General features: G+C 62.4%; 1 protein-coding gene across 4 annotated transcripts; it reads right to left on the bottom strand.

Moving 5' to 3' along the window:
• Positions 1–1,734: 1,734 nt before the first annotated feature.
• On the bottom strand, positions 1,735–22,835 carry GET4 (guided entry of tail-anchored proteins factor 4). Of its 4 annotated transcripts, XM_047837619.1 has the most exons (10): positions 22,100–22,434; positions 20,700–20,760; positions 17,859–17,937; positions 17,458–17,539; positions 16,934–17,083; positions 9,691–9,829; positions 8,509–8,649; positions 8,283–8,358; positions 8,078–8,150; positions 1,735–2,567 (listed from the first exon to the last, which is right to left on the bottom strand). In XM_047837619.1, the coding sequence occupies exons 3-10, from the start codon at positions 17,931–17,933 to the stop codon at positions 2,482–2,484; spliced, it is 822 nt and encodes a 273-aa protein (XP_047693575.1). In that variant the 5' UTR covers positions 17,934–17,937; positions 20,700–20,760; positions 22,100–22,434; the 3' UTR covers positions 1,735–2,481. The 4 variants fall into 4 exon arrangements, with proteins under 4 accessions (XP_047693575.1, XP_047693573.1, XP_047693574.1 ...); XM_047837617.1 differs by lacking the exons at positions 20,700–20,760; positions 22,100–22,434 and adding an exon at positions 22,573–22,835; XM_047837618.1 differs by lacking the exon at positions 20,700–20,760.
• Positions 22,836–23,948: the final 1,113 nt, after the last annotated feature.

Genomic DNA, 23,948 nt, shown 5'->3' with positions numbered 1-23,948 from the left:
TGGGGGTGGGGGGGAGAATGAAGGGTCAGCTCTTGTCTGCTGCCGCTGGGCACGGACTGGTGACCTACCCCGCCGCCTGGAAGACGGAGGCAGAGCTTGCCCCCCACAGGACCCCAGTGTGCCATTGGCCAGACGGTAGTTACAGCCGCCGAGCCTCGTCCCCCAGCGCCCTGGCTCTGCCCACCCTTGGTGGGGGGACAGAGGAGCGTGTGCAGGGCACGGGCTACCAGCTGGGTGATCCGGGTGCCCCTCACCCCTGTCCTGCCTGGACCAGCCCTTGAGGGGACTGGAAGACAGTCCCCAAGGGAGGGTGTCCTGACCCGTCACACCAACCCTCACATCCTATCCTAAAGTGGCCATTGGTGTCGGAGGCTGTGGGGGGGGGGGGGGGGCCTCTGGGCCCCAGGAAGATCTACCCACTGGCCTCAGGCACATGGCAGGAAGTGGGGACACCTCCAGGGAAAGGGTATCCGAGGGCCTCTGCCTGTCCTCGTGGGCCGGGCTCCCACCACCTGTTCTCCCCTCTGCATCTGAGCACAAGGCCCGCCAGCTCGGACCCCTGCACACCCGAACGGGGGCGCGGCTGCAGGGTCAAGAGGGAGTACGAGGCTGCACCACGCCCCCCGCCGTCTCAACCCTGACCCTACTGCACAGAGGCTGTGGGGTAGGGGTCCCCCAGACAGCTGGGGCTGGGGGTGAGGCCAGCCAGAGGTCAGCCAGGGCCACTGCCAGAGTCCCAGAGACCCCACCTGCCCCAGGAGAGACCATCCTCTGGCCCTGCTCCTCCCCAGCTGTGCCGCCACACCATAAGCCACCGTCACTGGCCCGTCTTCCCCAAGGAAACGAGGAGTCTCCTCCAAGGTGGAACGGGTAACCTCGTGGTCCCCTCCCCGAGTGGCCAGCGGCCCAGGCCACAAGTCCTCTGGGACTGGTAGTCTAGACCCTCTCTTGGGCCGGAGGCAGAGGTGGTGTGCCCGTTTCAACAAGAAACAATTTCACCACCGGCAGGAACAATTTCCGAAACAAGGTAGGAAACTCATGGTCCACAAAGGGTGTCACCGAGCTTACCTCACAGACGTCCGGGTGACGGGCCACTCGTAGTCCGGGTGCTGGGCTAGAGGCCGGCTCGGGGCTGGTGGTCGTGGTGGCCTCTGCTCCCTCGTGCCGTACGGCGGAGACGTGGGGACACAAGGCCCGCCCGGCAAAAGGGCTGCACCCACGGGGGACGCAGGTGTCCGTGTGCTGAGGGTCCAGGCAGACTCCACCGCCGGGGGACGTGGGCCGAGGCAGGAAGCAGCTGTACAGGGGTGCTGTGCTTCCCGGCAGAACCGCACAGAAAAACCGCCGTGCCGCTCAAACTCCCCTCAGGCCGACTGCGCTGGGCGCGCGTTGTAGTTCCGGAACAAACGTCACGGCAGGAGCCAGGCGCCGGTGGCGGGCTTGGACCCTGCACTTCAGAGCCAACCTGTACCACCACCTGCTCCGGAGAGCCACGCCGGGCAGCTGGGGGGGCCACGGCGTGGTCTGGCCCCACCTCCCCCGCGGCCTGTCTGTGGTGTCTCCACATCTGCGTATGCACCGCCACGTGTTTAAACAAGAGCCACGAGACCTGCCGCGACCGGCCGCGCGTGGCCATCCACAGCACCCACGTGGGCACGGTCCAGACGGCCCTGGCCAGGCCGGACTCGGCAGCCGCTCCCCGCTGCGCACTCAGAAAGGACGAGCACGGCAAAACCCAGTATAAAGGATTTATTTAAACTCAACAATTAACACAAACCTTCCTTTAAACTTCGTTTTACAGTCAATAAAAGTGTGTGTATCTTACGCCTTGCCATGCATGATCGCTGTGTATTAATCTACAACTCCTATTTTAAATTGTGAAAAAATAAACTGTCTCCCCTCTTGTAATCGCCCTGGGAACACCGGGTCTGGCATCAGCGAGAAAGGGCAGATCCGCTCACTCCCGGACTAGCCGTTCGGTTAAACCCTAAAACGTCAGGTCAGAGGAATCAACCACCCAATGAAAATAAATACCGCCTTTCGAGACGTGGAAAGGACTCCCGATCCCCTCGCGAGGCCCGTCCCGAGCGGCCGTGGCCTCGGGATTTGGCACAGAGCAGCCGCCCCGATGCTCTCCGGGACACCGGTGGCCGGGCCACCGCAGGACGTCCAGGTGGTGCTGGCTGGGCGGCGGCCACCCCCCACGCCACCCGTGACGGGGACGGGCCTCCGTCGGACGCCAGGCGGCCTCCCGAAGCAAACCAGACACAGAGGACAGGGAGAGGGTGGGAGCGCGGCAAGGCCCGTGCTTTATTGTGGTCAGTCTGGAGGTGCAGCGCGGCCGAGCCAGCACGGCCGCGGCGGAGGCGCAGCCCGGGGCAGGAGCGCAGACGCCAACGCGGCCACGGCAGCCGCGGACCGGGAGCCCCCGGGCGTGGGGGCCCGGGCTCGGGGCGGCTTCGTGCGGGCCGCCGGGCGGGGTCAGTCGAGCTCGATGGGGCTGCTGTCGTCCTGACTGTCCTCGCCCTCCTGCTCCGAGGCGCCCATGAGGCTGCTCAGAAGGTTCCCTGGAAGCAAACGCAGGCGCCGTGAGGCACAGCGGCCCCGCGTTGCCGGCACCCCTGCCCGGGGAACCCCACCTTCCACGGCACTGCGTCCCGGGGCCCGGACGGGAGGCGCGGGGGCCCCACCATGCGTCCCTGGGAACGCGGATGCCTGTGCCCGGAGCCCTCGGAGTTGTCAGTAACCCGCGGTCACGGGGACGTCACCATCCACCGACACGAGGCCGTAAATTACACACGTGCTGACTTAAAGGTATCCAGAAACGGGTCAGGATGCGTCAGAGACCCCAGGGCCACACGCGGAGACGTTAATGGCTGTCGCCCACTGGTGCAGTCACCACGGACACTTTGCCTCACTCTGATCTCACCCACGGAACCACTACTGTGTCACCACAGGGTCAGCAGTTTACAAAGTCCTCGAAGCCAAGCCACCGAGAAAGTAAGAACACACGCACACGGGAACGACGTTCTCGGGACAGACTGCCACGAAGGTGCAGAATCGTCCCTGATCTGCCGCTAACCCGGGTCCAACGAACACACCAGCAGCACTCTGGGCGCCGGAAGGGCCGACTCTGAAGTTCTGGTGGGAAACGAGCGAGCACGAAGTATAAGGACGCGCGTGGCGAGGAGGGAGGCTGGACGTCAGGCCCGACAGATGCAAACACGCAGCCCCCAGGCCCGGGTGAAACCACAGTGCACCTACACGCAGCTGGCACAGGAAGGAAGGTGGGCCTCCACCCCCCGCCTTCCCCGGCACAAATCCGGACGCCAGACACACAGTTTCCAACTAGAAAGTCAAACCGTGTTCCCCAGGAGACGCCTTTCCACACAGTCTCAGGAAGACCTTTCCACGGTTTGGCCCACGTGCATCAAAATGGCGAACGTCCACCCAGCCCAAGCCCGAGGGACCGACGAGGCAGGGTGCCACGTGGATTCGGACAGCAGGACGGGGGCAGGGTCACGGAGCTTTGCGGGACGAGCCCGCGGCTGAGCCTGGCACCTGGGGCAGCCTCAGCTCCATCAAGAACCAGGCGCAGTCAGTGTGGAGGATACGTCGCAAGGGCACACAACAGCCATCTGTGTGTTTTTGCAGTTACTTCCAAAAGGAAGCTGAGGAAGGGAAGAAGTCTGAACGGCAAGGCGGATTTCGGTGCGTGCTGGCGAATACGAACTCCACGAGGCAACACCTACCCGCTCAAAAGTAGTAGCACATCGAGGCTCGTAAAAGCCGCTCTCAGATGAAGGGCTACAATGGTCCCTGCCCCGGTGGAGGTCGAAGTTGACATGGGACCCCGGTGAAGGTGACGGCACGTGGTGTTGAGGCCTGGGGCCGCCAGGCTAGGCAGACGAGGGGCGGAGGCCTGGCCTCGAGATGCCGGGTCAGAAACCTGGCGTCTAACAGCGGCCAAGACGAACCCGCGAAGAAATGCACGGTGTGCACGGGCCGGTAAACGAGTCAGGAGCCCCCTCGGGAACCACCCCCGCCCCCCGAACAGAGCAAAGTCCTGGTCCCGACGGCCTCACTGGCGAGGCCCGCCGAACGCTTCAAGGACACCCCACGCCGGTCCTTCTCAGACTTCTCCAGAAACGCTGAGGAAGAGGGAGCGCGTCCCAACTCCTTCCAGGCGGCCGGCGTAGCCCCCATACCAAAGCCCAAGGCGCCGGGAGGAGATCGGGGACCGCCACCCCTCGTGAGCGCTGATGCAAACGCCCGAGCAGAGCGCCGGCAAACAGACCGCGACAGTGCGCGCACGGACGATGTGCCCCGAGGGGCCTCGCGCCTGCACCGCGAGGAGGGCTCCCCACGACAGGCCGGCGGGGGGGGGGGGGGGAGGTGCGCGGCCCCTGGGCAGAGGGGGGAAGACCCACGCGATCGTCCACCTCCGCGGACGCGGGATCGGCCCCTGGCCGGCCCCACGCGGTCATCACGGCACTCAACCAACCGGGAACGGGAGGAGCCACCTCCACACGGTCCCCGCCGTCTCTGGAGAGCCCACGGGGGACGTCATGCGCAGGGGCGAGACCCTGAGAGCTCCTCCTCGAGAAGCAGACAGGCGAGGAGGCCCTCGCCGCCTCCATTCCACACCGAACTGGAAATTCCGGCCAGAGCAAGCAGGGAGAGAGAGAAGGAAAAGGCACCCAGGGCGCAAAGGAAGCAGCAACACGGTGTTTGCGCAGGACGTGGTCCCGCCACACAGAAAACCCCAAGGGCTGCACGAAACAGCCGTCGGAGCAAGTGGATTCAGCAAAGGAGCGGGATACAAAGCACGTGGAGATCCGTTGAATTTCTCTACGCCAATAATAAATAACCGGAAAAAATATCAAGAACAATTCCATTCACAGCAGCATCCACAAGAATAAAACACTGAGGGACTGGCTTTAACTGAAAGGCTGAACGACTCATGAATGAAAATGATAAAACACTGAAAGTCACTGAAGCCACAAATAAATGGAAATGCTTCCCGTGTCCACGGGTTGGAAAACGTGATACCGTATAAATGCCAATACCCTCCAATGCCATCTACAGGATCAATGCAGTCCTTGTCAAAATCTCAATGACGTTTTTGCAAGAAAAGAAGAACCCACTCTAAAATTCATACAGAATTGCAAGAGACTCAAACAGCCAAAACTACCTTGAACAAGAACAAAACCGGAGAGCTCACGTTTCCTGATCGCGTGAGCTCAAAGCGGTGTGGTGTGGGCAAAGACACACACACACACGCACGCATGCAACCAAAGACCCATGGAACAGAACAGAGAGCCAGAAACAGGCCCGAGCACACGGGGGTCAAACAGATCTGACCAGCGTGACAAGACCACTCATGGGAAGATCAGTCTCTTCAACAAACGGGACACTGGAGCCCGACCTCGTGTGCACACAAAAAATAGCTCAAAGTAGATCAAGGACCTAAATGTAAGCCCCAGAACAGTAAAACTCGCAGAAGACACAGAGTGAAAGCTTCCCAGCACTGGACCTGCCGAAGACTGTGGCTGGGACACGCAAGGCCCAGGGAACGGAGGAGAAACAAACGGACTTGGTGAAAATTTTAAGTTCTGCGTCAGAGGACGCTACCCAGAGTGAAAAGGCTGCTGGGTGTTGGGAGGGGCGAACAGGCAGAGCACAGAGGGTTTTTAGGGCAGAAACCACTCTGAATGACTAATGATAGGTGTGTGTGTCTAAACCTATAAATGTACGGCATTAAAAGTGACCCTGAATGTAACCATGTGACCATGAACTTCAGGTGAGAGTGATGTGTCTGTGCAGGTACAATTTCAACAAGTCCCCCCTCTGTCGCGGGATGCAAGTACCAGAAAGGGCTGTGAGGGGCAGGGAGGTACATGGAAAATCTCAGGGCCTTCCTCTTTACGTCTGTGAAACTTAAGCTACTTCAAAAAAATAAAGTCTGGGGGCGCCTGGGTGGCGCAGTCGGTCAAGCGTCCGACTTCAGCTCAGGTCACGATCTCACGACTCATGAGTTCGAGCCCCACATCGGGCTCTGTGCTAACAGCTCAGACTCTGGAGCCTGCTTTGGATTCTGTGTCTCCCTGTCTCTCTGCCCCTCCTCTGCTCATGCTTTCTTCCTCAAAAATAAATAAACATTAAAAACATTTATTACAATAAATACAGTCTTAAAAAAAACAACCCACAAAACGGGAAAAAATATTTCTGAATCTTACATCTGACAAGTGTAGAGAATTCGTCAACTTGATTAAAAAATAAGCGGGGCGCCTGGGTGGCTCAGTCGGTTGAGCAGCCGACTTCGGCTCAGGTCACGATCTCGTGGTCTGTGAGTTCGAGCCCCGCGTCGGGCTCTGTGCTGACTGCTCAGAGCCTGGAGCCTGCTTCGGATTCTGTGTCTCCCTCTCTCTCTGCCCCTCCCCCGTTCATGCTCTGTCTCTCTCTGTCTCAAAAATAAATAAACGTTAAAAAAAAAAATTAAGGGGCGCCTGGGTGGTGCAGTCGGTTAAGCGTCCGACTTCAGCCAGGTCACGATCTCGCAGTCTGTGAGTTCGAGCCCCGCGTCGGGCTCTGGGCTGATGGCTCGGAGCCTGGAGCCTGCTTCCGATTCTGTGTCTCCCTCTCTCTCTCTGCCCCTCCCCTGCTCATGCTCTCTCTCATTCTCTCTCTCTCTCTCAAAAATAAATAATCATTAAAAATTTTTTTAAAAACCTCAGCCTCCTTGGGGCGCCTGGGTGGCTCAGTCGGTTAAGCGTCCGACTTCAGCCAGGTCACGATCTCGCAGTCTGTGAGTTCGAGCCCCGCGTCGGGCTCTGGGCTGATGGCTCGGAGCCTGGAGCCTGTTTCCGATTCTGTGTCTCCCCTCTCTCTCTGCCCCTCCCCCGCTCATGCTCTGTCTCTCTCTGTCCCAAAAATAAATAAACGTTGAAAAAAAATATATTTAAAAAAAATAATAAATTAAAAAAAAAAAAAGCACGTGACTTGACCAGATACAAAGGTGTACAAATAGCCAATAAGCACGAGAAAACATGCTACACGACGATCGTCATTAGGGAGATGCGACCCAGCCACAGCGAGCTCCCACCTCACACCCTGTAGGACGGCTGCCAGGAAAACACAGAAAATGGCAAACGTGGGCAAGGACATGCACAACCAGACCCCTCGCGCACAGCTGGTGGGACATGTCTGTCGGGCACAGTCGGGTAGCGACTCCAAACTTGAACACAGAACCTCAATGTGACCTGGTGAGTCCAGTTTGGGGTGTACTACCCAAAGCACTGGGCGCAGGGACCCCAGCAGACAGGTGCACCCCATATTCACAGCAGCAAATTTACACGGCGAACAGGCGGAAGCAACCCGTGTGCATCACAGATGAAGGTAACACAACACGCGCCATCCACCCACGAAACACTACTCGGCCTTAAAAGGGAAGGAAGTCCTGGCACCTGCTCCAACATGGGCGGACCCTGCAGACACCACGGTGAGTGACACAAGGCAGACACAGGAGGACACACACCGGGACCCACTCCCACGAGGCCCCGGGGTCGTCAGACTCACGGACACGCACTGGGACCCACTCCCACGAGGTCCCGGGGTCATCACACTCACGGACACGGAAGGACACGCACTGGGACCCACACCCATGCGGTCCCGGGGTCGTCACACTCACGGACACAGGGTAGGTGGTGGGACCGTGTCTGGGGGAGCGGGTGGAGGTCCGTGTATAACGGACAGAATCTCAACGTGGGGAGATGGAACATTCTGGAAATGGACGGTGCAGATGGCCACACAGCAGCGTGAATGTGCTCAGTCCCCTGAGCTGTTCAGTCAGAAGTGGTTAAAACAGCAAATTTCACGATACGTGTATTTTACCACAAAAGTGAAAGATAAAAGAAAACGCCCACCGACCGGGCCCTGGGACGACAGGGCCCGCACGGCTGTGTGGGAGTCTACTGGGAGAAGGACCTCAGGGCCGAGCAGACACGGAGCCCGGGAGAGGACCGCACCTGCGCCCGCCCCACTCCCTCCCTGCGCCCCCGCCCGTCCCCCCACTCACCCAGCAAGCCCCCGTACGAAGACGTCTGCTTGGGCGGCACCCCAAAGAACAGCTGTCCTATCCGGTCCAGGTACTGCAAGAGACAGAGGCACGGGCTCAGCGGGGCGCAGACACGCGGGCGACACGACCTCCCACCCGCCCGGTCCCTGAGGCTCCCCGTGCCCTCTCCTCCTCCAGCCGTCGCCCGGCCCCACGCGCCCCTCACCTCATTGTACATGGGGTCCCGCCGGAGGGACGGCTGGTACTGCTCACACAGCACCGTGAACACGGTCAGTTTGCCCCTGAAGCGACACGGATGGCAGCACGGATGTCCAGGAGAGTCCAACGTGCAGGGCACACGCACGTGCCCCTCCATACGCGTGCGCATCCCTCTGTGCGCGCTGTACCCCCCCCCCACACACACACGACCCCTCCACGCACACGCAACTCACCCATCTACGGCCAGCAGCAGAAACCATATGAAATTCAGCAGAGGCTGCACAAACGGAGGGCCGTTCTCGATGGACGGGTGTTTCTGCGTGTACGTTGTAAACACCACTGACGCACTGCTTTTGTTCTTTAAACAGAGAAACCTGGAAGGGACGCCCTAGTAAGCAGGGTACCGAGGCAGAAACAAGGGACTCACACAGACGCTCACATGAGCCCCAGACCTGGGACGCTTCTGGGGGCACAGCAGAAGGCCGTCCCCAAACAGCACACGGGGGCCCCCGCCATGCACGGCACCCCTCCGCATTCGCAATTTCCAGGCGAGGACGTGAAGCTCGCGAGGGTGACCGTGTCTGTGGCGGGTTCTCGAACTCCAGACCGTGCGCGCCCAGCAAGTCAGCCCAGGGCCCTGGGGAGTGTGCGGGGCAGTGGGACAGGCTCTGACTCCCGCCCCGTGGGGCCATCTCCACGGCCTTCCCGTGGCCGCTTGTCCCTCCTCGTCAAGGTGCGAGCGAGGTGACCGGGTGGTCTCGGGATCCACACACAGGCGCCATGCACCACACAGCTGGGCTCGGGGGCTCTGGAGTCCCCGAAACTCTCCATTTAGAGGCACAGACATGTATCAGGCTGCCGTGCGGCGGGGCGGGGAGCTCCGAGGTGCCGTCAGGTCCAGCGAGCGTGCTGCGACCCCCCTCCCGTTCACGTGCACAGAACGTGTCCTGTCCCGACACCCGGCCACCGATTCCGGGGGTTTCCGAGGCGGAAGCGCGGGCCCACCCTGCCTCCCTCCCAAGCTGTGTGCGTGCTCGACGGTCCCGGAAAACCACTGGCGAGGGGGCAGGAGGCGGTCCGACGGGAGCGGGGGAGCCTCACAAGAGACGTCCGGGACCCACACTCGCTCCTCGACCCGGGACACCTCGGACATCTTATTAAATACGCACACCCCCCGAATGACAGCGGCCCGCCGCCCAGAAAACCTAGAGAGAACGGAACACAGGGAGGAACGGCAGGACGCCGGTCAGAACACTCCCTTCCGCGGCCGCCTGACTCAAATCCCACAAACGGTCCGGGGGACTGGAGCGACAACACACAGCCTCCTCGACAGGTCTGCGGCAGGGTCGCAGAGTGGCGACCCTAGGTGGCGTCTCGGCCAGGTGACAGGAGGCCGAGCCAAGGCGGGTACCTACTGTAGCACGGCCTGGGCCACGAACATATCCACCTCGCTGCGGAAGCCCCTGGACGTGGAGTACTCCACCAGCATGTGCGCACAGCCCTCGCCGTCCGCCGAGTGCAGGAAGTGGTACCGGGACTCGCAGTAGTTCTGCTCTGCGGGAGGGAAGCGGACACCCGTGAGCCCCGAGCGCTCCGCACACCCGCCCTGGGCACCCCCTGCACTCGGCCCACCCGCCCCGCCCCGCCCCGGCCCCCGCACACCTGCCTGTGCCCCACACACCCGCCCTGGGCACCCCCTGCACTCGGCCCACCCGCCCCACACCCCCCCGGCCCCCACACACCTGCCTGTGCCCCACACACCCACCCTGGGTACCCCCTGCACTCGGCACACCCGCCCCGCACCCCCCCGGCCCCCACACACCTGCCTGTGCCCCACACACCCGCCCTGGGCACCCCCTGCACTCGGCCCACCCGCCCCGCCCCGCCCCGGCCCCCGCACACCTGCCTGTGCCCCACACACCCGCCCTGGGCACCCCCTGCACTCGGCCCACCCGCCCCGCCCCGCCCCGGCCCCCGCACACCTGCCTGTGCCCCGCACACCCGCCCTGGGCACCCCCTGCACTCGGCCCACCCGCCCCGCCCCCCCCCGGCCCCCGCACACCTGCCTGTGCCCCGCACACCATCCCCGCCCCCACACACCTGAGTGCGCTCGGCACCCACCCCACCCCGTCCCCGCCCCGGCCCCCACACACCCGCCCTGGGCACCCCTTGCACTCGGCACACCCGCCCCGCACCCCCCTGGCCCCCACACACCTGCCTGTGCCCCACACACCCACCCTGGGTACCCCCTGCACTCGGCACACCCGCCCCGCACCCCCCCGGCCCCCACACACCTGCCTGTGCCCCACACACCCGCCCTGGGCACCCCCTGCACTCGGCACACCCGCCCCGCACCCCCCTGGCCCCCACACACCTGCCTGTGCCCCACACACCCGCCCTGGGCACCCCCTGCACTCGGCCCACCCGCCCCGCCCCGCCCCGGCCCCCGCACACCTGCCTGTGCCCCGCACACCATCCCCGCCCCCACACACCTGAGTGCGCTCGGCACCCACCCCACCCCGTCCCCGCCCCGGCCCCCACACACCCGCCCTGGGCACCCCTTGCACTTGGCACACCCGCCCCGCACCCCCCTGGCCCCCACACACCTGCCTGTGCCCCACACACCCACCCTGGGTACCCCCTGCACTCGGCACACCCGCCCCACACCCCCCCGGCCCCCACACACCTGCCTGTGCCCCACACACCCACCCTGGGTACCCCCTGCACTCGGCACACCCGCCCCACACCCCCCCGGCCCCCACACACCTGCCTGTGCCCCACACACCCGCCCTGGGCACCCCCTGCACTCGGCACACCCGCCCCGCACCCCCCTGGCCCCCACACACCTGCCTGTGCCCCACACACCCGCCCTGGGCACCCCCTGCACTCGGCACACCCGCCCCGCACCCCCCCAGCCTGCCTGTGCCCCGCACACCATCCCGGCCCCCCACACACCTGAGTGCGCTCTACACCCACCCCCCCAGGCGTCCCATTCACCGCCTCAAATGCCCATGGTGGGAGGGCAGGCTTCGGGATGAAGTCCCCACGCTGGCGTCCGCATTAGCTGGCTCACGAGAGCGGGCCGACGCGAGACCCCCCGACTCATGCTTCTGACAACTGAGACGCAGGCCCCGCAAACCCCGGCACGCAAACGCAGCAAAGGTCAGAGTGGTGCCAGGACCAGGTCGGGCCCGCCTGTCCCCCAGGCCACACGAAGGCCCCTGCTGTCCTGACGGCCACCCACCCTCTGTCCACCTTCCGACACACATTCCACATTCACTACTTCCCTCCCCGTGTTTGTGGTCCGTCCCCCTCAAGAAGCCCTGCTGGACGAAGGACTGGATGTCCCCACCAGGACTGATGTCCCAGTCAGGATGGACCCGTCCTGCGAGTGGTGAGGACACGGCTCAGCCCCGCTGTTTCCCAAGAAGGGCCACACTGTCCCGCTCAACGCGGAGTCACCTAAGAGCCAGACAGACACGTGGAACCTCAGGCCCCAAACTGGAACCTGCACCCCAACAGGTGAGTTGGGGGCACTCTGGCCTCGACCTTCTGAGCCTGTTCCCTGGGGCCACACCTCTCACCAGGGCAGGAAGCTTTAGTGCTAACAGCACAAAAGGTGGCTGGAAGGACCTTCCAGGAGAAGTGTGCTCCAACTAACCTGTTCCTGAAGCACTCCTATTGTACGCTGCTCGTGGGGCGAGCTCTACTGGTAGGTTTGTTAAAAAAATAACAAAAATCCCAGCCTTCCCAACGCCAGTAAATGACTCCGCTGTACCCCTGCTCCCCGCACTCATTGCTCGGAAACCTGTCTCCCTGCCTGCTGGCCCTCACAACACTGGCGATTCGACACCCTTCCCTCTTGCCGGATGCTGGCAACGCCTGGGCACCCCTGGCTGCCACGGCTAGGGGGGGCGGGGCTCGGCATCCTACAGAGCACAGGGGTCCAGAGCGTCCGCCGCGCTGAGGCACAGCCCCGGCCTAGACCAAGCACCTCCCCACACCCTGGCCCATTTCCCAGAGTGGACCGGATCACGACCCCGTCTCACTCACAAGGCCCCCCGGCTCCCACACCTTTCCAGGGCTAAGGCGCCGTGCCCCAGCCTCCTGCCACCTTCTACCGGGAATAGTGGCCCCCGGCTGGCCAGGACTGCTTCCTGCCATTGGCCCCAGCCCCCAGCGCCCCGCACACCACCTTCCGGAGCTCAGAATGGTTCGAGCCCCCATTTCTTTGTGTACTTGCGTTCTCTTCTCTCCCTCAGACCATCCAAAAATAACTTCTGGTTTTAGAGCGTCCACAGGAACAGAAAAATTGGGCAAAACCATGCCCGGATGTTCTGTCCCAGTACCAGACTGGCTCCAAGAACCGTACTGGACCCTGTACAAGAGCACCTCGGGGATACTGGGGGTCGGTTCCAGATCACCGCAACAAAACCAAGTTTTTGGTTTCCCGGGGCACAGAAAGCTGTGTTCACAGTCTGCTAAGCGTGCCCTAGCGCTATGTGAAAACAAGGAATAGAACTTAAATAACAAACGTTAACCATCACCCAAGTCTGCAGTGGGCTGTAACCTTTCTGCCGTTGGAAGATTTTCCTGGAGGCCACCGGCTGCTGACCGTCAGGGTGGAGGTTGCCGGAGGCTGGGGTGGTTCTGGCAAGTTCTGAAATGAGACGATCGAGTCTGCTGTGCTGACTCTTTCCCGAAAGGCCTCTCCGTAGCGTGCGATGCTGTTCGATAGCATCGTACCCACAGGAGAACTTCCTTCATGCCTGGGGTCCAGCTGCTCACACCTGCTGCGGCTTTAGCGACTCCGTTTACATGCTGTTCTCAACCCTTTGCGGTCATTTCGACCGTCCGCGCGGCGCCTTCACCAGGAGTGGGTTCCAGCTCCAGAAACCTCCTCACTTGCTCACCCGGAAGGAGCGGGTCCTCGTCTGGTGAAGCGTGAGACGGAAGCCGTCCAGCCCCACCCGCAGGCTCCACCTCTGGTTCTGTTCTCTTCCTGTTCCCCCACATCTGCACGGACTTCCCTGCCCGTGTCCCGAACCCCTCGAGGTCGTCCCTGAGGGCTGGCATCGCCTTCTGCCAGACTCCTGTCACAACTGATATTTTGGCCTCTTCCTGCGAATCACGTACGTTCTTAGTGGCATCGAGAACGGTGACTGCTTTCCAGCAGGTTTTCTGGCATCGAGAAGGGTGACTGCTTTCCGGCAGGTTTTCGGCGGACTTTTCCCACCAGAGGAAGCACCATCCGTGGCAGCTACAGCCTTACGAAGTGCGCCTGTTCAATAAGTCTTGAGGACCGAAACGACTCATCGGTCCACGGGCGGCAGGATGGATGCCGAGTCCGGCATGAACACCACGCTCGTCTCACTGCCCGTGTCCGTCCGAGCTCTCGGGTGACCAGGGGCGTCGCACACAGACGCGCTGCCATCCGGGCGGCGGCGTCCCATCGGCAGAGGACAGGCAGCGCCCACTCCGCGTGCTCGCTCGGGGCCCTTGGACTCGGGATGGGTCGCTGGGCACTGGCCCCGGCTTGCGGTCACCGGCTGCTGCGTCAGCCCCGGACGGGAGGCTCGGCCGGTCCCTTGAGGCTGGGAAGCCAGGTGCCGACGTCTCTCCAACTACGCACGTCCTGACGCACGTCCTCGACCCGTGTGGCGTGCGGGCCCCTTCGTTAACGGTCGCAGCTGGATCTTCCGGACCCCCTGTGGCCGCGTCTACACCGCCGTGCACTCTTCCGTCTTGGACGCGGCCTCTCCTCCCGCAGCTTCCTCCCCGCCTTGGCCTTCGTGGAACTGAGGCAGTCAGCGCGTGGCTCTGGGTTAGGCTACAGCTTACGGGGATGCCGTGGCTGGTTCACTCTTCTGTCCCGACCGCTAAAACGGGGAGGCTGATTCTTTCCCATGCTAATTTCCTTCCAGAGCGTGTCCTTTGCGCCGACCACCCGGCTAAGCGTCCGGGGCGAGGGGCCCGGTTTCCGCCTTCCTCACCGAGCTTACTCGTCCGTAGCTCGTGATCTGACGTCAGAGACGTGAGACTCTTCCTTTCGCTGGGACCCCAGGGGCCTCTGTAGGGTCATTACGTGGCCCAGTTTCAGTGTTGCTGTGTCTCGGGAAACAGGGAGGCCCGAGGACAAGGAGGGAGATGGGGGAGCGGCCGGTCGGGAAAGCGGTCAACACACACACGGTTATCGATTAGGTTTGCCCTTACGTGAACGCGGTTCCTGGTCCCCAAAACAATCACGATGGTAACGTCAAAGATCACGGTCACAGATCACAGTGACAAATTATGACAAAAAACCTTGGGGCATCTGGATGGCTCAATTAGGTGAACATCCAACTCTTTATTTCGGCTCAGGTTGTGGGATCGGGCTGAGCGTGGAGCCTGCTTGGGATTCTCTGTCTCCCTCTGCCCCTCTGCCCAGCTCGTGCTCTCTCTCAAAACTAAAAAAAGTTAACTTTAAAAAAAAATAATAAAAAAATAAAAATCTCGTGAGAATTAGCAAAACGTGACCGAGACAGCAAGCAAGCAGGCGCTGTTGGAAAAATGGCGCCAATAAACTCGCTCAACACAGGGTCACCGCAGACCGATGTGTGGGCAATGCGGGATCTGTGAAGTGTACCAGAACGAGGTGTGCCTCAATCAGCAGACCGCCACAACACAGCAGAACTGACAGCGGAGGCAAGCCGTGGAGGGCCAATCACCGCGGCCGCAGGCCTGTCCCCAGGGGCCACAGCCGCACAGACATCCCTAAACACAGGCTCTGGACACAAGCCACGGACGCCGGGGCAGGACAGGATGCGGGATCTGTGCCTCAGGCACTACGCATAACTGCCTATATCCTGAATTTTAAAATCACGTTCCTAAATATGAATGCCTTAAAGCTGGCTCTCAACCCGAGGCCCCTGAAGGACTCTTTTTTTTGTTTATTTACTTAAGAGACAGCGAGTGAGCACATGCGTAGGGGAGGGGCGGAGAAGGAGAGACAAAGAACCCCAAGCAGGCTCCCCAATGCCAGCACCGAGTCTGACGTGAGGCTCGATCCCACGTACCGTGGGATCGTGACCTGAGCTGAAACCAAGAGTCAGGCCCTCAAGTGACTGAGCCGCCCAGGCGCCCCCACCTCTGAGGGTCTCTCGGAGCCACAGACGCAGGATCACGTCTGTTTTCTGCCTGGCATCTCCCCATGGACCCCCCAAATAGACTGGGCAAAAGGGGTGCCAAATAAATGCTTGCTAGGAACACAGGCTTGCTGTAGCCGCCCCTGATCGCAGAGCAGGCCGTCCACCTGCACGTGCACACCCCAGGCCGGCCCCTGCAAGATGGGGCGGAAGTAAGGGGCAGGGGCCTCAGGGACCCCCCACCCCGCCGGACCGGCGAACACCGACGGTCTCTCCCTGAGGGGCTTCCGGGCACCCCCAATGAACGAGACACTCCAGCATCAGGTGGGTGGGTGGGAGGGCATTCTGGTGGGGACAGACGACAGACAGAAAATGCATGGGGCCCATGCGAGGCTGGAAGGCCAGGGCGGCCCGAGGGAGGGGAAGCAAGGCGCCCCCAGGGAGTGCATGCCAGCAGAGGAGGGGCCCAAACCGCCTCAGCCCCAGCGCCCAGCTGCTCCTGCTTGGGCCCCCCTCCGGCTCTGGGTCAAAGTGGGGAAGGGATTCAGCCGCCCTCTAAGGAGAGCGTCCTGTCTGGCCTTTGAACTCATGCACATCTGACGGTTATCCTCCCAGCAGCCCTCTGGGGTGCGGGCAGGGCTGGCACGTCAGCAGCTGAGGGGTCTGAGGAGCCCCACTCGTGGGTCACAGCGGGTGGGGACACGCGGACCAGTGAGCGGTGCCACCCCGAGAGAAGAGGGGAGGAGTCTGTGTGCTCACACAGCCGGCATCCCCGTGTGGGCGAGGGCTGGGTTCGTGGGGGGCGGCCACCACACGCGTGCCGCCGGACGAGAGGCAAAGCAGGGACGCGCTGGGCCTGCCAGCGTGGGGAGCAGGCAGGCCTATCTGACCCCAGAGCCGCCTCTGGACCCAGGCTGCTTCCAGGAGGAGCCGCTAACACAGACGCGACCCGGCAGAAGGCCGCCTGCAAGTGAAGGACCGTGCCTCTGTGCCCCCACCAAGGCACCTCCCCCCTGCCCAGCGGACGCCCGGTGACGACCCCCCAGGAAGGCTGACGCGGTGTGAACGAGCTGCCCGCAGCGCTCACTCAACAGGACACAGCTGTTCAAACCCTCCTGAACAAATGCTGTCCAGGTCACCAAACCGAAGGTCTTTCCCGGCCCTTGGGCACCAGACTCAGAGCTGAGGGTGCGAACCACACCCAGAAACTGCCTGGCATCCCCCCCGGCCCCCTCAATAGCCAAGTGCTTAATCAGAAGCGGAGATTTAAACTTGAAGACGACGCAGCACGCCGTGCCATCACAGGGCCCGCCTGGGGAAGATGTCCCAGAGAGGAAGCTGGGGGTGGCGGGGGGCGGACAGGAAGGGCCAGACCAGCGGAGAGCAAATCCTCCCCTCCTGGCTCCCCGCGGCCCAGGAGTGCGACTGCTGACAACAGCTAACACCAGTGAGAGCCACCAAGGCAGAAACAGGGGCGGCTGTTTGGGGACGGCCTGCACCCTCCCGCCGAGAGCTTTCCCCGCACCGGGCCTACCTTTCCACAGGGTGAGGGCCAGCAGCTGGTGGAGACGGGGGTGGCCCAGCTTCCCTGATCCTCCACTGGACCACTTCAGGGCTCGAGACACAAAAGCCACTCGCTCTGGGGAATTCGGGTCCATCAGACTGAACAGTTTAGCCAGATTTTCTAAAACGACACAAACACAGACCCTCATCCAGAGAAGCGCTGCCGTTCAGCGCCCCACACGCCGCAGGTCAGGGTTCACCGAAACAAGAACTATTCCGCCCCGGAGCTGAGAAATGGCGTTCTGGTGTGTCCCAGGCCCCCCCCCCCCGACCTCTCGGCTGCAAAGTCAGCAGCCTGGAGGCTCGGCCTGTGTCCTGGAGCAGAGGGGGAGGTGGACTACAGCAGGGAGCTGCCCCCAGGGGACCCGCCCCGATGCACACTCAGCGTGCGGGCAGGCGAGGTGCCAGCGTCCACCAGAGAGGGCACGCGCGTGCGCGTTGGGGCGTCACTACTCCACGTGCACAGGTACCTCGTGCACAGTCAGAAAGCCTCACCCAACAGGTCAGCGGCCACCTCGACTTCTGCCTTCTCCAGCGACTCTAAGACCAACATGGACAAGTCTGCAGCGCTGTTTTGCTACAAAACACAGAAGTGAGTAGGAATCACAGAAGCAGAGCCCTGGCTGGTCTTTAGAAGCCCCGGCAGAGCTGGACGGCTGCTCCGGTGTCCAGCCAGAAACGCGTGGCGGGGAGATGCACGGGGCCCCCCGGGCGGGGCGCCTGGAGGACGGAGACCCTGGCCGGCGCGGCACCCGGCACCCCGGACACAAGCACACCCGCCTGGCGGTGGCCAGCGACAGGGACGGTCCACGGTCGTCCGCCACACCTCTCCCTGGACGCTCCTTTTCCAACCCGCAGGCCCCAAGCAGAGGGGGAAAGGCAGGCCCGCCGCGTACTTGGCCGTGGCTGAAGAACAGGAGTGCCCCCGAGCACATGAGCTCCCGCGCCTCCGTGTGCTTGCTCTGTGACATGTACCTGTAAGACAGAGAGGAGGGCGGAGCCCCAGTTAGGTACAGTTATGCCCCGTGCTCCCCCGCAGACGTCCTCCACAGTCTGACACACTCTCGGAATCACGCTCCCCCCAGCCCAACGGCTACGGTTTAGAGAGAAAATGCAAAAGATACGACGTGTGAGTAAACACAGGAACTTTATACGGCAAACGATCCCGGAAACACGCGTGTGCGCCTGCGTGCGTGACCGACCAAGAACAGAGTCGAGCTGTGTCGTCGCCTGAGGCCTGCCACCTCACCGGGCGGTCATGGCACCCCGGCCCCCACCCACCGTGGCAGAGAGTCCCTGCCGTCAGCAAGGCAGGCCTCGGGGGACTGGCAGACCCACACCCCCCATCTGACAGCAGCACGGGTGGGGGGCCCGGCGCAGCTCAAAGGTCGCAGCAGAAGGACCCAGAAAAAGGCTGGATGATGTCCACCCCGACCACACAGGCCCCGCTTCGGTGGTGGGACCCGCGTGAAGGACAGAGCGACATACTGGTGTCCGTCGGAGAACCAAAGGTCAGGGCCCCGCTCGGGGGTCGGGACAGCAGGAGCTCACTGGGGGACGTCGACTCTCTCTGTGGTCCCCCCCCCCCCCCCTCCACCCCACCCTGTCCTGCCTCACTTTCCCATTTTGGACACATTTCTCAGTTTCCTTAATTGCGGAGAGATAGACACACCGAGAAGCCGGAGCCTGGCAGGCAACTAAACACAAACAACAGGATGGCGGTCTGTCTGCGACAGGCGACATTTAGCGAAGCCGAGCTGAGCCCGAGAGAGAGCCAACAGCAGGAAGCAGCTCCCCACAGCCCGGTGCAGAGCTAAGCGCGCGACCCGACGCTCGACTGGCTGGCCGTGCGTCTATCTCCGTGATTATCAGAAAAGAAACAGAACCAAAACAAATCGAAGAGAGATACCAAGCGAGCAGCAAAAGGTGCTCCCAAGACAGGCAAACAGCAAGCACGGAGGCCTGGGAGCCCGTCTGTAGCTCGCCCCGACCGGCAGGCCAGGGGGAACGGGAGCGCCTGGCTATTCAACTAACCACAGAAACGGTCTTTGCTTCACCAAGGTTCCACGACCGGTACCCCCCAGGAGAACACGGCCCCGCCGCGATCAGCACACAGAAGACCCATCTGCCGGGCGGGGGCGGCACCGGTGGGGGGAACCCGCAGCCCGGCCAGAAAACCACCGCCAGCCTGCGGGCTGCGCACCACCCCCCCCACGCCCAGCTCGTCGCAGCCCGGTCCTGCCGGGGACCCACACTGCCACGGGCGGTCCCGGGAAGGCGAGTTCCAGAGGCGCGCAGCCCCACGCTGCCACCGGCACGGACACGCGGAACCGCAGGCACCTCTCCGTGACAATCCTGCCAGCGTGTCGCTGCTTACACGAGACGTGACAGGGCTCTAGACTCCCCCGTCTGAGATAACCTCCCAGAGCACCAGATGGCAGAAGTCCCTGGGACAACAGGGCCTGCTTTCGAGCACCCGCAGCTCCAGGGCTGGGGGCTCCAGGGGGAGCGGAGCAACGCAAGGGTTCCACGGCGCACACGCCCGGCTCGGGGAGCTCGCGTGTTGCAGATCAAGCAAAGCTGGAAAAAACGGAACCAGTGAAAGGCGATCGTGAGAAATGCACGTGCTTCTGTCTGGAATTCAGGGGATGGGAAGGGATTTAGTGCCGGGGCCCAAGGCGTTGGGGGTGGGGGGGGAGCTGAGAGCAGGCGGGGCACCATCCACCATCCACGTGGCCCTGACGTCAGCACACATGGGTACGCACCAATGGAACCCGCACCTGGCCAGCAGGTGATTGGGGCGGGGGCGGGGGGGGGGGCGCCCCACCCAGCCTTGTGCCTTGTCAGTTGATTCTGCTTTTTATTAAAAGAAGCAAGCAGAACGTAACAAAAACGTTAATACTATCAATAGAAATTGTGGGGTCAGAGAGAGGCATGTCAGGTGTCAGCTAACAGCACCCCATGCTGTGGAGCTCAGGAGGGCTCAGCATCACCGCAGGGTCACCCCGAGAACACGACCGGAACCCCCTGGAACCCCCTGGCACAGCCCCCTCCTTTAGGAAAAGTTCCTTATTTGCTTGGAGGTTGCAGAGAACACGTGTTTTAAGTTTTTCTTTAAAAAATTTTCATTTGATTTGGGAGGCAAAACAGTGACACAAATGTCAGAAGGCCCCTGGGAAGGAAGACGGATTTTGGTGAAATCAGAGGGACGCAGGCTGGATGCAGAGGGCCCCCCCCCCCCCCCCGGGAGGTGACAGTGGAGGCACTGGGCCAAGCGAAGCCAGAAGTGGGGGGGCCAGAGAACTACTGAGTACCCATAACCCAACAGGCCTGGAAAAGAGACTCCCTCCTCGTCCCAGAGGAGCTCTGAAGACACTAAGCGGCCGCCTGCTGGCACCCCGGGGGGGGGGGGGGGGTGGGGAGGGGGCAGAGCGTCCAGCTGAACGACCGGACCTCTGCCACGGTCCACGCCTAAGGGACGCGCACCAAGTAAGCCCGACCCACCCGACTGCCCGATTCCGGGCTCCCTTCTCCTTCAGCTGCCCTGAAGTGCGACAATCACAAGTGTAATTTGCGAAAGTCTCTGACAGGTGAACGGGTGCCAAGCTGTGGTCCATCCGCACTACAGAACACCACTTGGCCACAGAAATGAATTAACGCTACGCACGGGGGTAAACCCTGAATGGCCATGCTGCGTGGACCCGGAAAAGACAAAAAGAGGATATGATTCCACTTACGTCACATTCTAGAAAATGCGAATCCATCTACCGTGACCGTGATGCGGAGATCAGGGGTTGCCTGGGGGCGAGGGGTACAGATGAGAAAACTTAGGCAGCGACGGAAACTCTTAGTATCCTGACTGCTGACGGTTTCGTGCGAGCACATGCCAAAACTCATCGGAGTGCGTGTTCTACGTAAACTCTTACACAAACGTGTATTTACTTACACAAAGACCAAAAACCTAATGTAACTCAGTGAACCTGACTTCTCCCAGAGCCACACACCCAGGAGGAGGGTTCTAAACAGGTCCGCACGGACGGTACCCTGGGAGACAAGGACAGCTCCCGGCTGTTTCACTCAGACCTTGTGGACGCCACAAATGCCACCACCGACTTCGTCCCCAGGGAGGCCAACGGCAGGTCATTTACTTTTCCCAACTACCAAGAGGTGAAGGTACACCCCACTGCCCCGCGACCAAGCCAAGGCTGAGACAGGTTCAGCAAGATGTCGTGGGTCACTGGTCACAGAGGAGAGGTGGAATTCGAAGTAGGTCAAGGCTGTGCTGGCAGAGAGCATGCTTTCCGTCACCACCCCCGGCCACTCCAGACACACACCCTGTGCAGAGACACTTGCCTCTTTATAGCTGATCAACACCTCCTTTCCCCACACGGGCAGAAGTGTCTCAAAACAAGAAACACTGTTCATTTTCGGGAAGATCCAGTTTCGCTGATTAATCACTGGGGCAAATATTTACATACAAATCCCGGAGAACAGCGAGCACCGGGGGCAGATCTCCAGGCCACATGGATATCTGATTGCCAAGCGGCCAGGCGGAAGGCTTCATGTTGCAAACTTCAATGCCTAGCCTACTCAAGTCTTTGGCTGATTCCCTAAACCACAACCAACTCACTCCTACCTGGTCCTCTAAGCCAACAGAGCCCACCGTCGTCTGGGACGTGACGAGCCGCACTCAGAGCACCTCTGAGTCCCCAAGACCTTGATCCAACTGGTTATTTAAAGAAAATTAAAAAACCTAGGCCGAAATGGTGAACAGGCCCGACTCTGTGGCAGTTCGGAAAGAAAAAGCAGGCCACAAAACAGCTTTAACCACCTATAAAATGGTCTTTAAGGCCTATCCGACTCGCAACGAACGGCCCATTGCGTTCTGGCCTGAACCGTAGAGAAGCGGCAGAACTTACCGGAATGTGCCAAGAACCACCCAGAAATCACAGCAGCGGACGTGTTACAGCACAACTACCGAAAGAAAATTAACGCAGGCCACGCGACACTCGCCAACGCTCCAGGGCCGCACCGGAAAAGCACGTTTTATCGCCCGCAACCCGCAGCGGGCCGGCTTGCACGCGTCGCGAGCCCTGAGCGCCCCCGCGCCCCGCAGCTCAGCGCCTGGGACACTCACCGTGGCGCCGGGGCTGCCGGCCGCGCAGGTGCAGGCGCAGCGCCGGGCTCGCGGGCACGGCTGGCCCAGCGCGCGGCGCAGGGGCCCCGGGGCAGAAAGACGCTGAACCCGGACGACCGGACCGCCGGGGGACGCAGACCCCGTGGCTCGGTCCCGGGGTGGCCGTGGCTGGGCGAGGCCGGCCAGGGGCCCGGAGAGTGGATGTGTCGGGCCAGGCATGGGGCGGCCGGGCCGGGACTGGGGGAGGCCCGGCTGGCGGGGAGCTGGGCCGGGGCACGGGGGAGGCCGGGCTCGGCGTCCTCAGTCCTCCGCCTCCCGGCCGCCCGCCTGCTCCGACCGCCGCGGCGACAGGCAGCGGCGCGGGCCAATGGGGGCGCGGGGCGGCGCGGCGCGGCCAATGGAAGGCGGCCGGGGGCGGGGCGCCAGGCTCGGCGGAAAGCCCTGGAAGGCGGCGGCCGCGGCGCAGCGGCTACCTGAAGAACAGGGTCCGGTACATCTGGTGCGCCTCGTAGTAGTCACCCTTCTCGACGCTGGCGCGCAACTTGCCCTCCACGCGCTGGACACCGCCGCGATTCCGGGCGCCGTTCCGGGCACTCTCCTGCTCGGCCATCGCCGCCGCCGCCATCGGGCCGGCGCTCCGCGAAGGGCTGACGCTGTCGCAGGCGCGGTCGGCAGCGCCTCTCGGCTTCCGTCCCGGCGGCCGTCCGACGCCCTCTACGGTGGCCCGCGAGGAGCCGCGCGCAGCTGGAGGCGGGCGCGCCGGCGGGCGACCACGTGATTGCGGGGCGGGGCCGTGGAGCCAGCGGCGGACGGCCACGTGACCTCGGGGCGGGGTCGCGGAGTCTGCGGAGGGCGGCCGCGTGGCCGCTGGGCGGGGTGGAGGCGGCGCGCACGTGACCGCGGCTCGCTGGCTGACGCCACAATGGCGGCGGCACGTGACGACCGGGTTCTGGGGCGCTGCGGGGGAGAAACTGAGGCTGAGCGGCGCGGGGCTGGGGAGGGTGGCCTGAGGTGAAACAAGCGGCATTTCCACCATCGTTGGGACGCAAAGATTCCTAAATAAAAGCTGGGTGTTCACGCTTTCGGGCGCGGGTACAGGGGAGGTGAGGGTCCTGATTTGGCCCGGGTTTGGGACCAAAGAGAGGTCGAAGTCGAGATGACACGTCATCGCTCGAGTCGCCGGCTCGCTTGGACGCAGAAGCACCTGTTAACACAGAGCTGCAAGTCTGGTGGGAGATGGGGACAAGGACAGGACAAGGATGGGGGCAGGGGACGAGGACACATACGGCGGCTGTGGACGGGGATGGGGAGAGGGTGGGCTTTGGGGACAGGGATGGGTACACAGAGGCTGGGGACAGAGGATGGGTTATGGGGACAGGGACAAGGATGGGACAGGGGATGGGGACTGGGACAGGGGATGGAGATGGGATGAGGACAGTGGATGGGTTCTGGGAACAGGGACAAGAATGGGACAGGGGATGGGGACAGAGGATGGGTGATGGGGACACAGATGGAGGCTGGGGACAGAGGATGGGTTCTGGGGACAGGGACAAGGATGGGAGCAGGAGATGAGGACACAGATGGGGGACGGGGATGGGGACAGTGGATGGGTTCTGGGGACAGGGAAAAGGATGGGACAGGGGATGGGGATAGGGACAGTGGATGGGTTCTGGGGACGGGGATGGGGACAGCGACTGGGGGGGGGGGGGGGAAGCACAACTGCAGCCCAGTTGGATTTCAGTGTCAGCCAACACCAGACCCCGGAGGATGTTGATTACAGAGTCCTTGTTTGTAACCTATTGTTCGTATAGATGATGCAAACAAATGTCCATAGATCAGTAACCATTAA

This window comes from Prionailurus viverrinus, chromosome E3, assembly GCF_022837055.1.
Source record: "Prionailurus viverrinus isolate Anna chromosome E3, UM_Priviv_1.0, whole genome shotgun sequence".
NCBI lineage: Eukaryota > Metazoa > Chordata > Mammalia > Carnivora > Felidae > Prionailurus > Prionailurus viverrinus.
This window is presented reverse-complemented; position numbering and strand designations above follow the sequence as displayed.